The 12,712-nt window shown below is 43.9% G+C and overlaps 1 protein-coding gene across 1 annotated transcript in view; it reads left to right on the forward strand.

Annotated features, from left to right (window-relative positions):
• Positions 1 to 12,712, forward strand: part of NBAS (NBAS subunit of NRZ tethering complex) — a 426,675-nt gene that overhangs the window by 3,221 nt on the left and 410,742 nt on the right. The window contains exons 2-3 of the mRNA XM_033176517.1: positions 1,836 to 1,935; positions 6,178 to 6,381. Of these exons, the coding sequence (XP_033032408.1) occupies positions 1,930 to 1,935; positions 6,178 to 6,381 (210 nt within the window). The 5' untranslated portion in view covers positions 1,836 to 1,929. The remainder of the gene's footprint in view (positions 1 to 1,835; positions 1,936 to 6,177; positions 6,382 to 12,712) is intronic.

Here is a 12,712-nt window from a genome sequence, read left to right on the forward strand (position 1 = left end):
TGTACACTTAGTGAATTTTATGGTATTTAAATTATACCTTAATAAAACTGTTTAAGAAATTATAATTAGAAGACACATATGGCTGGGCGCAGTGTCTCATGCCTATAATCCCAGAACTTTGGGAGGCTGAGGTGAGTGGATTAGGAGTTTGAGAGGTCAGGAGTTCGAGACCAGCCTGACCAACATGGTGAAACCCTGTCTCTACTAAAAATACAAAAAAAAAAAAAAAAAATGGCCATGCCTGGTGGTTGGCACCTGTAATCCCAGCTACTCTGGAGACTGAGGCAGGAGAATCACTTGAACCTGAGATCATGCCACTGCACTCCAGCCTAGGTGACAGAGCACGACTCTGTCTCAAACACACACACACACCTCCCAGCCTGGACTTGCCCCCAATATTTATGTTTTTACCCTCAGAATAACCCCACATTTTCTGTAATTGGGTTGTTTGGTCCCCGCTAATCAAGTAATAGGGAAGTTTTACTATATTATCCTGGGCCCAAGATATTATGCTATGTATTTTCAAATAAGCTATATTATAATTATATCCCACTGTAGAGCAAATGGTTTTGCAACTACTAAGGCAGACCTAAAAAAAATGCCTTCAGATACCTGGGAAAGTGTAGAGAGGATGGACCCTGTGAAGGCCTCCGTAGATGGACCACCCAAAAGCCACACACAGCTCCTAGGTTAGCTCGTTTGTGCTGCTATAACAAAATACCTGAGACTGGATAATTTATAAGGAACAAAAAGTATTTTCCCCAGTTCTGGAGGTTGGGAAGTCCAAGATTAAGGCGCGGTAGGTTCGTAGTCTGGTGAGGGTTTGGTTTCTGCTTTTAAGATGGTGCCTTGAACACCGTGTCCTCCAGCAGGGAGGAGCTCTATGTCCTTACGTGGCAGAGGGTAAAAGGGCAAGAGACCAAATGCTCCATGAAGCTGTTTTTACAACGGCTTTAATCCCATTCGTGAGAGGAGAACCTTCATGGGCCATCACCTCTTAAAGGCCCCCCTCTTAACATTACATTGGCAACATGTGAAGTTTGGAGGGAATGTACAAACCATAGTAGTCCCCTTTCCCATTGCCTTTCTTTATTATATACATCTGAAAAAGGCTGGACATAGTGGCTTAGGCCTTTAGTTCCAGCACTTTTGGAGGACAAGGTGGGAGTATCACTTAAGGCCAAGAGTTTGAGACCATCCTGGGCAACATAGAGAGTCCCTTTCTCTAACAAAAGTTTTAAAAAATTAACCAAGCATGGTGGCACGCACCTGTGGTCGTCCCACCTATTTGGGCAGCTGGCCGGGGGTAGATCTTTTTTTTTTTTCTTTGAGATGGAGTCTCACTCTGTCACCCAGGCTGAAGTGCAGTGGCGTGATCTCGGCTCATTGCAAGCTCTACCTCCCAGGTTCACGCCATTCTCCTGCCTCAGCCTCCTGAGTAGCTGGGACTACAGGCGCCCGCCACCATGCCTGGCTAATTTTTTTGTATTTTTAGCAGAGATGAGGTTTCACCGTGTTAGCCAGGATGGTCTCGATCTCCTGACCTCGTGATGAAGGATCATTTTTGAGCCCAGGAGGTCGAGGATGCAGTTAGCTGTGATCACACCACTGCACTCTAGCCTGGGTGACACAGCCAGACCCTTCTCAAAAAGAAAAACAAAAAAAGCGACTTGGAAGAAGAAGAAAACATTCACCTTTCCAGATTCCTCTGTAGAGAGACAGCTCAGAGACTCAGCTGTGCCTGGAGAGATGTAACTGGCAGTGCCAGGTTGGGACTTCCAGGGATGCTTTTCAAAAGGGAAGGATCTGACTGGCCTGCCCCCTTTTCCTTTTAGAACATTAATATGATTCCTGGAAAGTCAGCAATGAGTCCTGAAGATAAAAACTGCACACTAAGAACTGGAGCAGAAATAAAAGGCTGGCTCCTTCATGATGGTAAGCCCAGGTCTGTCTACCTCTAGACCTCTCTTGCAGCTTGAGAATGTCCCAGTTAAGCCCCTTTAAAATTTCTTTTTTCTGCAGCCCAACACATTGCTAAGAGGTATAGAAAAGAAAGGAAATAAAACACATGTCGTTATGGACATCGTGTAATGTACCTTTCAGGAAAATTTTTTGAATGTTTCATAATACAGCAATAATCCATCTATTCTGGCTACAAGGAGGAGGAGACATTTGGCCTGAGTTGCGAGGGAAACATCCAGAATTATCCCTGAATATATGGCCATTTCCTCACAATGAAAAAGAAGGTGGAATGTGACATATACAGGGGAGTATGTGACTCTGAACCCAGCCTAGGGGACGTAAGTCAAATTAGGTTGTTTAGTTTGTCCTTTCATTGACATCCATCCTACTCCTCAGTTCCTATTCCCAGCTCCTTCTGGAACAAGATAAAGCCGGCTGCTTAGTTTCTGAGGATCTTGCCACCAAGAAGGAGGAAGCAGCTAGAGAGAGAATTTGTTTTAATCTAAAAGAAGTTGAGTAGAAAACATAATATCATCATACATAAACTCCCTCCCTCACAAAGTCCTTCCTCACAATATAAGATTCAAACTCACCCATCATTTCACACAAGTAATAGTAACCCTCTCCCTCCATAAATGCTGTCTGTGTAGGTTGCCCCAGATCTACCCGTTAGGAGAAAAAAAACGACTCAGGAGTACTTGCACTGGATCTTGAATCTTGCTATGGTCAGTCTTTCCATTAATAAACCCTCTCCCCTTCGACACAGCTCTTAGTTGGTAAGGCTCCTGAATCCACCCTCTGTAGGATGGTCCTCCATGTCCAGCTTCCTGCTTACTTCCAGACTTATTACCTGCCACTTTCCTCCACAAATTTTACTTTCCAGCAGATCAAACTGTGTAGAATTCCTTGCATACACCACATTGCCTCTCACCACTATAGTTTTTAAAGTGCTGTTCCCTCTCCCTAGAACAGCTTTCCCTTTTTAGTTTTGGCTATCTGTTGCTGTGAACAACTACACCAAAACTTAGCGGCATACTACAACAGCCAATATATTCACTCATAATTTGGGTGGTCAGGAATTTGGGCAGGGTTTAGCTGGCCGGTTCTTCTTCTCCACGTGGCATCCGCTGTGGTCACTCACTAGGTCACATTCAGCTGGTGTCTTGGCTGGGCTGGGAGGTCAAAGAAGACTTCACTCCCATGTGTGGTCACATGATCTTGCTCTGTCCACGTGGCCAGCTTGGACCTTCTCACAGCAGGATTAGTATTAGGGAAGACAGACTTCCTACATAGTACCACAAAGATGTGTCTCAAAAGTAGAAAGCAAAAGCTGTATATCTCTTAAGCCAGCCTTGGAAGTAATACAGTGTCACTTCTATTACATTCTGTCAGCCAACACAAGTCATATGACCAGCCCAGTTTCATGGGGAGGAGAAATAGACTCTACAATTCAATGCAGTAAATAGCAAAGAGTTTGCAGCCATTTATAATATACCATCTTCTGTAACATAGTATGTGCATTTATAATATAACTACCTATAGTAACACCCATCTTCTTGGCAAACTCCTAATTATCATTCAGATTCAACTAAGCTAGCAACTTGCAGCAAATCCTGCTTCCCCAATGTTTATTTCTCTTTTTCCTTAAATTTCTGACTTAGCTGGACATACGGCTGCTAGAATAAAGACTCTATTTGCCAGCCTTCCTGGTAGCTAGATTTGCCCATATGCCCATGTTCTGACCAGTGGTACATAAACAGAGGCGTCAAATGTGACTTCTGGGAAATTCCCATAATGGAGGTGTTGTGTTCTTCCTCACTTCTTCCTTCCTATTGGATGGAATTAGGATGTGATGGCTGGGGTTTGAGCAGCCATTTTGGACCATGAAATGAGAGCCATATATTGAGAACAATAAGAGAGGAATAGCTTGCATCTCTGACACCTTTGGAGCACCATACCAGTCAAAAATTGTGACTCTAGATTTCTTAAATGAGAGAGAAATAAATATCTATCTTCTTTCTTTGCAGGAAGGGGAGATGGGGGGGGGGGTCTGTCTCACGCAGCCAAACCTAATCTTAATTTGTATGCTCTCATTAGTTATCTACTGCTACAAAACAAGTTGCCCCAAAATCTAGTAACTTAAAACAATAAACATTTATTACTACTCCCAGCTTTTGTGGAACAGGAATTCAGGAGCAGCTTGGCTAGGCAGGTTCCATTTGGCGTCACTCTTAACAGTAGTAGCCAAGCTGCAAGCTGGGACTGCAGTCATCCCAAGGCTTCGCTAGGGCTGAAAGATCAGTTTTTAAAGCTTGGTCACTCCCTTGTCTATGCTGGCAGTGAGTGGGAGGCCTCTGCTTTCTTCCATGTAGATCTCTCCCTGGGCCACTTCAGTGTTCTCATGATATTGCAGCTGGGGCCCCCTCACCCTTCCCCACCAAAGCAACCCATCCTAGAGAACAAAGCAGAATGAATATTATCTTTTATGGCATAGCCATCAAAGTCACACTATCACTTCTGTGATATCTTAGTGGTCACACAGGCCTACTTAGCATGGAAGAGGACTAATACACACAAAGGTGTGAATTCCAGTAGACAAGGATCTTTTGCGGGGCGAGCAACCTAGAGGCTGGCTACCGTATCCCTGCTCCCTAACAGACCCCCTTATTTGTTCATGTGGCAGGTGGTGACCCCTCAGTCTCAGGAAAAAGTATGTTCATATCACATTCTCTGGGGTAAATTATGTTGCTTCTAGACTCACCATTGTCATTAAATTTGTTGGCTTAAAGAGACGATTAAAGCGTCTCTGTAGGCTCATTGGTCTGCGCTATTATTCCCGATCTCCTCCAGCACCCCCGTGCTGACTGGGGATGCAATGAATGAGCAGTTAATTGCCCTCTAATTTTAGGTCCTCTAATTTATGGACTTGAAATCTTAACTCTAGACTACAATGGAAAGTAGTGTTCCTTTCTTCTACAATTTAAGGACTTCAGGTTACAAGGTGTTTTTAAGAATCGTATTTTTCCACCCCTTCTCCCAATCCCTGATCCTCCCGACTCGCCTCTCTACCCTCACAATGGGTAAATAAACCTAGTCCTATTCCAAAAAAAAAAAAAAAAAAAAAATTTGTTGGCTTAGCTTTCTGTGTTTTTCACAATTTACCAGACTCACAGAGCAGTTTGAAGATAGGGAGGTTCACATTTAAACATCCTTCCCCCCCTCATATTTCCTGTAACTTCTGAGTTGAGCAACAATCATTGAATTTTATGCTTTTGTCAAAATAAGCTGTCAGAAACTGGTCCAGATCTATTAGAATGCAACATCATTCTCACTGCCCCGGCATTCACCTTATGGTGCAGAGACCAGAGGGGGCCTGGTAAACAGACATAAATCCAGAGATCTATAATTCTGTATCCCCTGAAGAAGTGGCCATAAAGTCCATCACTCCAGATATATGGGGAGAAGGAGACAAAGGGCAACCCGGATGAGTTTCCGAGGGCCTGTAAAACAGAAAAAGCGATCTCACTAACTGCCTCACTCTCTGCATACGCAAGCCAGGCAGGGACACAATTCATGGTAGAGTGCCGACGGGCCGGCAGGCATGAATGGCCCTGTCTCCCATGCCAGCCATCTTGAGTGTCCGTCGGCCCCTGTGAGTGGCGCTGTCAGCCCTAGGGGAGACGGTGCCACATTTGGAGTCTGAACTTATGGGTGTTTAGGAACAGAATGTACATCAGACACATGTTCCAAATCCAGCAGCTCAGAATCTGCCAGGATCCCCAAATTCCATCACCTGCAGCAGAGCCATTTTGCACCTGCACACAGAGCTCAGACTCGCTTTCTCAGCCTCCCGCCCAGGTTCCTTGCTTCGCTGCACCTCCTTCCTGTCTGTGAAATTGATCTCAGGTTTTCTTGTTAACAAGATCTGTGATTTTTTTTTTTTTTTTTTAGTAGACTGAAACAAAACCACTTGCCATATGAAAAAGAGGGGCAGGTAATAAAAAAGATGGTCAAGAATATTCAAAATGCCTGAGAAAGCAATTGTGAATGTAAGAATTTATACTGCCTGTTTCCTATGACACAATAATAAAAATGGGAATGTGTGAAGGCTGCTTCCACTGTAGATCTGAATGGTGGTGGTCCAGTTACTATGGGTGCATAACAAATTGCCCCAATATGTTTTTGACCTAAAACATGTGTTTGCTTTACTTACAGATTTTAAGGATGAGGAACCTGGGTGCAGCAGGGATGGCTTATCTCTGTTCCACAATACTCACCTTGTCCAGGGGCTGGAATCATGACAAGGTCATCACTCACATGACTCAGTTAACGCTCATCCTAGCTGGGATGAGACCCAGCTGGGACTGTTGGCCAGCTGCAGCCTGGGCTTTTCCACAATGCCGTGGCTTTATTCCAAAGGTGAGCATCCCCAGGGCCATGTGGCCTTCAATGACCAAGCTTCAGAAGTCAAGTGGTGTCATTTCCTTCTCATTTTATCCATTAAGATAAGTACAAGGTTGCTCAGATTCAAAGGGAGGGATCCTAGATGCCACCACTTGAAGGAGGAGCGTCAACATTACATTTTCTTTTTCTTTCTGAGACGGGGTCTTGCTCTGTCTCCCAGGCTGGAGTGCAGTGGTGCAATCATGATGCATGGCAGTCACGATCTCCCGGGCTCAAGCCGTCCTCCTGGCCTCAGTCTCCCAAGTAGCTGGGACTACAGATGTGCACCACCGTACCTGGCTAATTTTTTGATTTTTTTTTTTAGAGACAAGGTCTCACTATGTTGCCCAGGCTGGTTTTGAACTCCTGAGTTAAACAATTCTTCCGCCTTGGCCTTGGAAAGTGCTGGGATTATAGGTGTGAGCCATAGTGCTCAGACTCAACATTACATTTTAAGAAAACATGAGACAAGGTATAAATTGGTATGGTAATGTGTTAGAGTTCTCCAGAGAAACAGAAGCAATAGGATGTGTGTGTATATAGAAAGAGATTTTATTTTATTTTTTTAAGAAATTGCCTCGCATGATTATAAAAGGCTAGCAAGTCCAAAATCTATAGGATGGGCTGGCAGGCTGGAGACCCAGGAAGAGTTGCTGTTGCTGTTGAAGCCCGAAGACCATCTACTAGAGAATTCCCTCTTGTTGGGGGAGGTCAGCCTTTTATTCTATTAAGGCCTTTAACCGAACGAGGCCTACCCACATTATGGAGGGCAATCCACTTTACTCAAAGGCCACCTATTTATTCATTTGGTTACTTATTTATTTATTGAGACAGCATCTTATTCTGTCACCCAGGCTGGAGTGCAGTGGCCTGATCATGGCTCACTGCAGCCGCGACCTCCTGAACTCAAGTGATCTCACCTCAGCCTCCCAAGTATCTGGGACTACAGACACATGTGACTACACCCAGCTAATGTTTGTATTTTTTTGTAGAGATGGGGATCTTACCATATTGCCCAGACTGGTCTCAAATGCCTGGGCTCAAGCCATCCTCCTACCTCACCTTGGTCTCCCAAAGTGCTGGGAGTACAGGTGTGAGCCACCAATTTAAATGTAAATCTCATCCAAAAACATCCTCACAGAAATATCCAGAATATGTTTGGTTTTTCTGTTTTTTTTTTTTTTTTTTTTTTTGAGATGGAGTTTTCTCCGTTGCTCAGGCGGAGTGCAGTGGTGTGATCTCAGCTCACTGCAACCTCCGCCTCCAGGGTTCAAGCGATTCTCCCACCTCAGCCTCCTAAGTAGCTAGGATTACAGGTGCCTGCCACCATGTCTGGCTAATTCTTATATTTTTAGTAGAGACAGGCTTTTACCATGTTGGCCAGGCTGGTCTCCAACTCCTGACCTCAAGTGATTTGCCTGCCTTGGCCTCCTAAAGTGCTGGGATTACAGGTACGAGCCTCCGTGCCTGGCCGCAGAATATGTTTGACCAAATATCTGGGCACCGTAGCCCACATACATTGAAACATAATATTAAACATCACACATGCATGCCTTGTCAACTTGGCACCCGTACGCATCTCCTTAAACCATACTTAATCTCCAAATAAACACAATAACAAGGTCATAATTCCACGTAAGATGATACAACTGTCCTGTGTACACTGGAAAATACACTAGCTCCTTCCCCAGGAGAGGATGTAAAAACTCTTGGATGATGTTTATTCTCCTTGACATTCTATTTTTATATCAATATTTAGATATAAAATTAACAATACTTAGATACTATAATATAAAATGAGTGTATCTTATGTTACGTGAGGGGATAAGAGGGAAGAAAACAAAGATATTTGCAGCCAGGCACAGTGGCTCATGTCTGTAATCCCAGCATCTTGGGAGGCCGAGGCAGATGGATCCCTTGAGCCCAGGAGTTCAAAACCAGGTTGGGTAACATAGTGAGACCCTGTCTGTACCAAATAAATAAATAAAGATATTTGCCATATATGTATATACATACATATAGCAAAACAGATGTATATACACACAAATACATATATATAAACATATACGTATATACACACATATACACATATAAACACACATATACATATATATACACATACATATATACATTATAAACACACAAATATATTCATAACAAAATAAGGAAGAAATACTCATGGCAATTACAGTCCTTGTTTCTATAACTAGTTATGTGGTCATATCCGGTATTTATAACTACTGTACCTTTTCCCACTATCTGTTCTGTATTCCATTTGCCCTAAGCAAGCACCACAGCTGGTCATGAAACCTTTTTTTCTGAAGGTTCATGAAAAGTTTCATGAAAACTTTTATTCCGAAGGGTCTGGACCATTAGTCTTGCCTGGAATGGGTTGTTGTAGTTTTCCATTGACTTTAATCAGGAGGCATGGTAATAGCAGGAATGCCCTAAGGAATTTCCTGTATTCCAGACACACTCTTCCTTACCTCTCTTGTGGAAAAGCAGTTCAGTTTCCCCTTGGTGATCAGGATCAATCACCCCAGCCAGCACAGTCATTCTTTTCTTTTCCTGTTGACTCAGAGGCATGCAAATGCCAAAGTGACCAGGTGGCAATCTAACTTCCAGTTCAATGGAATCACTGGTGTGTCTCCTGGTGGAGACATTCCTGCCTTTGGAGCTAAGACCTCTATCTAGGTCAGAAGAGTGTAAAGTCACAGGAACTGGAAGTAAACATTTTACTAGTGGCTCATTAGAGGTAATAGTGAGTGGCACCATTCACATCTCTGCCCCTTGATTCCTGGGCCTGGGAATCTTGGCTATGGGAGAAATGGTACCATATATTGGATACTGGTTCAGAGCATATGGCCATCTTTGGAAAATGCAATCTGCCACAAGTGGATATATTGAATCTCCTGATTTGGAAGCTACTTCTGCCTTAGGAAGAAATGGAAACATACTGAGGCCTGAGAGTGAACAAGGAACTATATTCTTTCCATGAAGCATCTCTAAGAGCTTCACAAAGTTCCTTCATTTGCTATTCACCTAACAAAACCAATGAAGTGCCTCCTACGTGCCAAAGCCGATGATAGTGCTGGGGATATGAGTAAGACAAATATGAATAAGACACAATTTTTTGCTTTCAAGATAATCTAAGTTTTTCAACTGAGATAAATGTAAACACATAATTTACACAAGGCAGAAATGCAGTGGTAGAGATACATTCAGAGTATCATGGGAACTCAGAGTAGACAGCTAAGCCAGTCTGGAAGTGTCAGAAAAGGGATTTTGGGGAAGATAATATCTTAGATGAATCTTAAAAGGTGGACTGAATTTAATTAGATGAAGAGGGGCTTATGGGGGAAAAAAGGATGGGAAGCTTTTCAGGTAGAGGGGACAGCATGGAGACTTACACAGTGGCAAGAAACAGGATGGTGTACCCTGATGTATTAATCATCTAATGCTGCCTTACAAACCACACTAGAACTTAGTGGCTTAAAACAAAAATATTGATTATCTTACATTGTTTCTGTGGGTCAGAAATCCAGGAATGACTTACTAGGATGGTTCTGGCTTGGAATCTTTCATGAGACTGCAGTCAATATGTCAACCAGGGCTGAAGGATCCACTTGTGAGTAGGCTCCCTCATGCGCCTGGTGAGTTGGTGCTGGCTGACAGAAGGTTTTCATCACCTGGACCTCTCCATAGGGTTCTTGAGTGTCGTCGCTCATGGCAGGTGTCTACCCCCAGCAACTGATTCAAGAGACAGGTTGCTGTAACCTCTGAAGTCTTACACCATCATTTCCACAGTATCCTGCTGGCTACACAGGCCAGCCCTGTTCAGTGTGGAAGGCACTGCATAAGTGCATGGACACTAGGAGGCTGGGGAATGGGGAAGGGGCGTCATTTTGAAGATTGGCTACTATACATAGAAATAAAAAATATTCCTCCATTCCTCCCATGTCAAGTTCAAAATTGAAAAGTAGACAGAAATAATGCTAAAGAGTTTGGACCTGAGCTGTATCAGAGGGAACTTTGTTTGCTGATCGAGACTGGTTTACTCTGGGAGGTCAGTGGGCCTCAGCCTTCAGTGTGCATGAGAATCACCTGGAGCTTGTTAAAACAGGATGTAGAAACCTCCTCTTCAGACTTTCTGATTCAGTAGGTCTGGGGCAAAAATCATTTGCATTTCTCACAGGTTCCCAGGCAACTTGTGAGTACCATACTCACAATACTCCTGGTCCAGGGACCACGATTTGAGAACCACTATGGTGGGTGGGACAGATATTAAGCAAGACAGTGAGATGATCATATTTCCATTTTATAAAACTCTTCCTGGCAATTGTGTGAAGAATAGATCTGTGCAGGCACCATTATGAGGCTATTATTGCAGTAGTATATATAAGATGTAATTGAAACTTGAATGAGGACAAAGAAAGTGTGTCAGGCAGGAGAGGACAGGTAAGAGAAATATCATTAACATGCCAGGATTTGATGACTTGTTGAATTTAATAGGAGTAGAGGGGGAGAGTGAAGGGAGAGTAATGAGAGGAAGAAAGGCGTTAGTGCAATACCCACGTTTCAGTATGGATAACTGGGTGAATGACATTAGCATCACTTGGGAAAAATAGATTACAGGAGGGGCAGCTGGTTGGTAGGCATGGGTCTGTTGAGTTTGGTGTGAATATGATGGCCAGCAAGTAGTCTGCTATGTGAGACTGAAACCTGGAGGAGGTACTTTGGGTCAAGGTAGAGATTTGAGAAATCTTAACAAATAGGTAGTGACCCGGGGAATTGATGAGTCCACCCAGAAGAGAGAAGAGCAGGGAGTGAGGACTGAGTGGTGGAGCTGCTTCCCACCCTTTGCTGTGCATGAACATTACCTGGGGATTCTGTTAAAATGCAGATATGGATTCAGCAGGTCTGGGATGGGCCTGAGATACCACATCCCTAACAAGCTCCTCGTGATGCCAGAGCCACTGGTCTGAGCAGCACTGTTGTGGTAACAAGGTGTACAGAACCCCAGCACTAGGGGGCAGTGTGGTGTAGAGAACAGTGAGAAGGCGCTAGAGGATGCAAATAAAGTCAGAACTATAAGGGCAATTCGAAGAGTCTGTTATTACAGAAACCAAGAGAATAGATATTCTGGAAATTTATGGGATGATTAACATTATATGCTGGACACGTTAGTGGAGTAATTAGAACCCAGGTTATAGTAGGTTAAGGGCTAAATCGGAAGTGACTACTTCTAGTGAGCATAGACTCCTGTTGTAAGAAGTTCGGATGAGGTGAAAATAAACTAGATGGGAATACAGGATGGATGTGGGGGTCAAGGGATGGCTTCATTTTTTTATTTTTTATTTTTAAGACAGTCTTGCTCTGTTGCCCAGGCTGGAGTACAGTGGCACGATCTTAGATGCCTGCAGTCTTTACCTCCTGGGTTCAAGTGATCCTCCTACCTCAGCCTCCCATGTATCTGGAATCACAGTTATGTGCCACCACACCCAGCTAATGTTTTTGTGGTTTTTTTTGTAGAGACGGGGTTTTGCTATGTTGCCTAGGCTGGTCTTGAACTCCTGGGCTCAACGATCCACCAGCCTTGGCCTTCAAAAGTGCTGGGATTACAGACATGAGACATCATGCCTGGCCAGTTTTTTTAATCATGAGAGAAACTTGAGTGTGGTCACAGGCTGAAGGGATATTGCCAGTACAGAAGGAACCTGCACAAGGATGTGCAAGATTAAGCCCAGCTTCAGAGAAGAAAGAAGGAATTAAGATGGGTGAAGGGAATGGTTTTGATCAGGAGAAAGAGAGAAACTTTCTCTCTTAGCTGTGGGTACTAGCACAATAGAACTGGAAGACTGCAGTGACAGTGGTGTCCACAGGGACATCTCAGTTTGTCTCTCCCAGTCCAAAATTCAGCCCTAGAGAGACAGGGACTCCCCTTTCAGTCAGTGTGCAAGGGCAGTCAGGCCCTTGGAACTGGCTTAAATTAATTATGTCCACTTAAAGTCTTAAGATCTATAAATTTGGAAGGGAAAACTTTATTTCTTATGATTGGTTGCAACCTCCAGGCCGGGAAGTGGAGCCTCTGACTGAGATCAAAGCCTGCCCTTTAGGCTGGGTATGGTGGCTCATGCCTGTAGTCCCAGCCCTTTGGGAGGCCAACGCAGGTGGATTGCACAAGCCCACAAATTTGCGCAGCACGGGCAACATGGTGAGACCTTGTCTCTACCAAAAAGAACCCACAAAAATTAGCTGGGCGTGATGGTGTGTGCCTGTAGTCCCAGCTACTCAGGAGAATCAGTTG

The sequence above is a fragment of the Trachypithecus francoisi genome, unplaced genomic scaffold (genome assembly GCF_009764315.1).
Source record: "Trachypithecus francoisi isolate TF-2019V2 unplaced genomic scaffold, Tfra_2.0 Lachesis_group17, whole genome shotgun sequence".
Taxonomy (NCBI): domain Eukaryota; kingdom Metazoa; phylum Chordata; class Mammalia; order Primates; family Cercopithecidae; genus Trachypithecus; species Trachypithecus francoisi.